At 39.8% G+C, this 4,572-nt stretch overlaps 1 protein-coding gene and 1 pseudogene across 1 annotated transcript; one reads left to right on the forward strand and one right to left on the reverse strand.

Annotated features, from left to right (window-relative positions):
• The first annotated feature begins 609 nt into the window (after positions 1–609).
• Positions 610–1,794, forward strand: LOC120175872 (annotated as a pseudogene).
• Positions 1,795–2,962: 1,168 nt separating this feature from the next.
• LOC120175904 (LOB domain-containing protein 4-like) lies at positions 2,963–4,339 on the reverse strand. The gene is made up of 2 exons (XM_039182451.1): positions 3,988–4,339; positions 2,963–3,369 (listed from the first exon to the last, which is right to left on the reverse strand). The coding sequence occupies exons 1-2, from the start codon at positions 4,165–4,167 to the stop codon at positions 3,034–3,036; spliced, it is 516 nt and encodes a 171-aa protein (XP_039038382.1). The 5' UTR covers positions 4,168–4,339; the 3' UTR covers positions 2,963–3,033.
• Positions 4,340–4,572: the final 233 nt, after the last annotated feature.

The following is a 4,572-nucleotide window of genomic DNA, read 5'->3' on the forward strand; positions in this document are numbered from 1 at the left end:
TGCGTGGAATCGTTAATGATGGGTAAGTTTAATGGTGTTCCTTCAAGTGTTTAAAATGATCTCTACCTTCTGTTCTCTTTTGACACACTGCAAAGCGGCTTGCAGGCTGAGGACGTCGCTCTGCCTGCAATTTAAGCCCCATCATATTGCGGCAGGTGCCATTTTCCTTGCTGCCAAGTTCCTCAAAATGAAGCTTCCCTCCTTGCCAATTAGATGTTACCCCTCGTCAATCGGATGGTGAGAAGGTTTGGTGGCAAGAATTTGATATCACCCCTCGCCAATTAGAGGGTTGGTGTCCTCTCCATAACTTTGTAAAAGATATGATGAATACAATTGGACATTTACTAGAGGGCCCCAATGGAACTGGTGTTACTTGCTTATAGCATTTGCCGGATGATGCTTCTCTTAAATTTGATTCATTAATAGCCGATTATAACTCTGTTTCACATAATTATTTTGGTTTCGGTAGGCAGTCTGCTTATTGACATGTTTTGTGGAGTGTAATCCATGTGCTAATCTGTGTCTTTCCTTTTTCTTTTTCCACTTACCAACTGTGGTTTTTCTTGCAGAGGTTGGCAATCAAATGCTGGAACTTTATGAGCAAAACAGAGTGCCCGTGAAGTAGAAGGAAGTGCTGGCGGTGGTACATCTCATAGAGCTCTTGCAAAACATCCTTCAGGAAGTGAAGAAAAACAATCACGGTCAACAGCTGACCACTCATCAGCAGACAACCATGGAATGCCATCAAGAACCGCTCAAAATCGAAGTAATGATAATGGGAGTGGGGAGACGGGCAGTGTCATTACGGATCACAAAATGGATATTGAAAACAAGGATAGTCAACATCATGAGCAGTTGCCCCACAAGGATAACATGAGGGAAGTTTCGAATAAATCTAGGTCTGGAATGGAGCGAACTGCTGGGGAAGACCTGGAAAGAAGTGGTGGTAGAAATGAAATTGCAGAAACAGGTGAGTGGAGGGATGATGGAGCACATCGTAAGGTTAGCAATGTGGTTGGACGAAACTTGGACACTAGGGAAGGACCGGTTGGGCAGTCTCCCAAGGAAGCAATTAAAATTGACAGAGACAAGCTGAAGGCTGCACTCGAGAAAAGGAGGAAGTCTCGTGGGGAAACAACAAAGAAAAAGGATGTAATGGATGAAGATGATCTGATTGGGAGGGAGCTAGAGGATGGGGTTGAATTGGCCGTTGAAGATGAGAAAATCAGGCGAGAACGTCGACAAAGCTGGTCCAAGGATGAGAATCAAGATCATTGGGAAATGAGAAAAGGGAACCAGTTCGTTACAAAGGAGCAGTCATCTAAGGGAATCGAAACAGAGGCTGCTGAAGAAGGTGAAATGCTGGATGATGCTTCTCCCATAGTGAATGGCGGAAGAGAGAAGGTGGAAGCCCATCAGACAGGCAGCCTGAAGGGAAGAAGCATAACGAGTACAACCATGACAGCGTAGAAGAAGGGCAAATAATGGGTCGGAGTAATTATGCAGAAAAGGAGCATAGTAGGCATGCTTTGTGAGGCAGTAAATATTGAATTCTTTCAAAGTTCGCTGGCTTGCATCATGCGATATGATCTTTAAGTACCGATGTGGAAATAATCCCCGAAATGGTGAGAGAATGATCCCTTTGGAAACTCGGAAAGATTGGCAGAAATGTATTTTGAATATAGGATTGCCTACAATGGCCGCATGTCATGGCTGTAATGTAATGTTCTAAACTGAGGACGCTACTTGATTTGCCGCCGTCCACGGAAAGTAAAGAGGCAGTTTGAACTATTTTTAACTTAGTTCAGATTCCCCCCCCCCCCCCCCGAAAAAGGAAAAATAAAATGATATTGAGCCTAGACAGACTATCTCTGAAAATCCCATTTCGTTGCTGCATTTTCAAGGAACTGGTTTTGTTTCTCTATTTGCATTTGGTTATATTGGATAATTTGCACTTCCTTTTCCTACTATTCAACTTTAGATCTTAAGCTTGTGAGTTGTGTTATCCATTGTTATTACTGGATGGAAAAGAAACCATTTTTTGTCATATTTATTTTTGAGCTTGTGGGTTGCGTATTTTACCCATTATGTGTTTTTATCGACAACTTTACATATAAATTTAACATTTGTCAAAATGTATGAAAACACAGCCGACTCACCCTTGAAGCTCCTGTACTTCACAACAATGGCATAGCTTGAACTTAGAACTAAGTTATATATTTGCTCGGATGCAATGAATTGATTCTATGAAAATATAAATCCCAATGCTTTAGCAACCGAGCACCATTCCCTTTTGCGTTGGCAACGACAGAAATATATATTATTTGTTAAATGATTATATTGGGAGCAGGAGAGAAGCATCAACCGACAGAATTAATGTCGCAATAATGGAGCCTAGTTTCACCCATGACACTAATGACGAGGCTCTCAACCCATCTTCTTTGTCTTCGTTTCTAAAGAGAGATTTATGGCACATGTGTGTAGGGTTTTGTAATAGGAAGATGAGGTCTCACAAATAAATAATACAATGGGTTAAAGATTACAACTTGAATTTTATTTAATTCAATCTGAATTAAAATATGATATGTGAAAAAAATCTATAATGAATGTAAAATATGTTTATTATATAAGATTTTATGTCCGTACAATTATATATATTAAAAGATTTGTTATTATTCTTTAAGCCTCATCATATATATTAGGAGTGTGAGTGTTCATTGTCAAATGACTAAGAGTTATTTTTAAACAAATATACTATTTTGTATTTACTCTAAACTTATTAAAAAAAACCATTATCTTGTGCGATCTATGTATAAACCAACACCATCAAACTATCACAATATTAAAGCAGATAAAAATGGAGAAATTCACACGCTAACTTCAGTCCATTATATAGACTACTCTTTATATATAAAGTTTAAATGAATTATATATGTACATTATACGGTTAATGACTAAAGACACTTCAAGCCTAGCCGCTGCCTAAAAATTACTGGATATAAAAATGTAACCCGAGAGACGTACATAATTAAGTTAGCATGACCACATGGGCTCTCCCAGGCTAGCCTGGTCCATTACCAAATCCATGTAAAAAATGGGCATGCCTTGTGAACCCATGAGCTTGGATGGTGGTGACCCGCTAACACTCGGGCTTGTAGTGCCAAACCCATGCTGATAGGATGTGGTCTGCCTCACCTGGAGGTGCACCATCTCTGCCTGTGCCAGTGCCAACTGCGTTTGAAGGGTGTCTATCTGCTGCTGCAGTGATGATATCGCTCCCACGCAGCCATAAACCGGGTCACGTATCCTGGCGTTGGCCTCATATACGATGCTGCTAACGGCGTCGCCTTGCTGATGAACTGGTAACTCCTGCGATTTCGATAGCTCGCGTATCAGCTTGGACGGCCCAAAAGGGAAAGGAAGGAACAACATTCTTTAAGGTATTAAGGCGGCTAAATATTCGAATCGATTCGATTAATGTCTATCCCTAATATAACCAAATATGATATGTTTAATATGCGTTATTATATTTCTATTTGACGAAATGAGGAGTTGTTCAAACAAATATTGTGCACTTTTTTTTATGGCAAAAGCAACTAGGAAACATCTGCATGTGATCCCAAAATGACCTTTAGAAATTGAAGCAAAACTGAGGAAAAGCTACTAATGCAGCTATGGGTACTATGGTAAGATGCTCTTGTTTTAACCTAGAGAAACAACAACTGAACACGACAAATTCATCTTTGCCAATTTTGTGCCAAAATTTCAGACTATGAACAGGAAACCATATTTGCTCCATGTCAACGACTGTGACAATTTTAAATGTATTATATAATTTACAATTTTTCTTTATTTTCTGTCTACTTATTAAATTTTATAAGATCTTCCCCTAACATAAAATCATGTGTTCGTCCATGTGGTACCCTTGATGCTTAATTAAGCAGTACATCACAAAGTTGGTTAAGCCATAGCATTGTCCAAGCTCACCTGAAGCATCTTGTTGACATTGCTAGCACCGAACACCTTGTGTACGTTGGCGAACTTTTGGGGTTCATCAGCTGGGAAATAAGGAGCAAATACACAGTCTTGAGCGCACCTTCTCCTTAGGAGCTTGCATGCTGCACACGGCGAGGCTGCCCCCTGCTTCCTCCCACTACTCTCCTTCATGCTTCTCGCTTAAGTCTTAACTTTAGTACTTACTATCGATGAACAATCACACAAACGAAAAAAAGCTCAATTTTCCCTTCGAGCTGATGTATGTAGTTCAGAAGAGCAAAGATAGGGGTTGAAGAAGAAGAAGAAGATGGTGAAAGTGGCAAAAAGAAAATGAAGATTGAGAGTGAATCAGAGGGGAGAAGTGGGGTGTTATTAAATAAGCAAAAAGTTCAATACATCTGAGTTGGACCCCCGGCCCTTTAGGTTTTGGTAGACAAAAGACGTCTCCAATTTCTTAAAAGAAACATCTACGGCACCGTTCAAACCGTCGGTAAAAGAATTATTATTATTTTTCGTGGTTTTAAATTCGAATACTAAAAATACTAGAGATGTGAGCCTTTAATATCAAACGGTTGA

The sequence above is a fragment of the Hibiscus syriacus genome, unplaced genomic scaffold (assembly GCF_006381635.1).
Source record: "Hibiscus syriacus cultivar Baekdansim isolate YM2019G1 unplaced genomic scaffold, ASM638163v2 tig00112217_pilon, whole genome shotgun sequence".
NCBI classification, from domain to species: domain Eukaryota; kingdom Viridiplantae; phylum Streptophyta; class Magnoliopsida; order Malvales; family Malvaceae; genus Hibiscus; species Hibiscus syriacus.

Coding starts and splice junctions, on each gene's coding strand:
- LOC120175904 (XM_039182451.1), bottom strand. CDS start 4,167: ATGAAGGAGAGTAGTGGGAGGAAGCAGGGGGCAGCCTCGCCGTGTGCA. Junction 3,370..3,987: donor ATGTCAACAAGATGCTTCAG/GTGAGCTTGGAC, acceptor TCGAAATCGCAG/GAGTTACCAGTTCATCAGCA.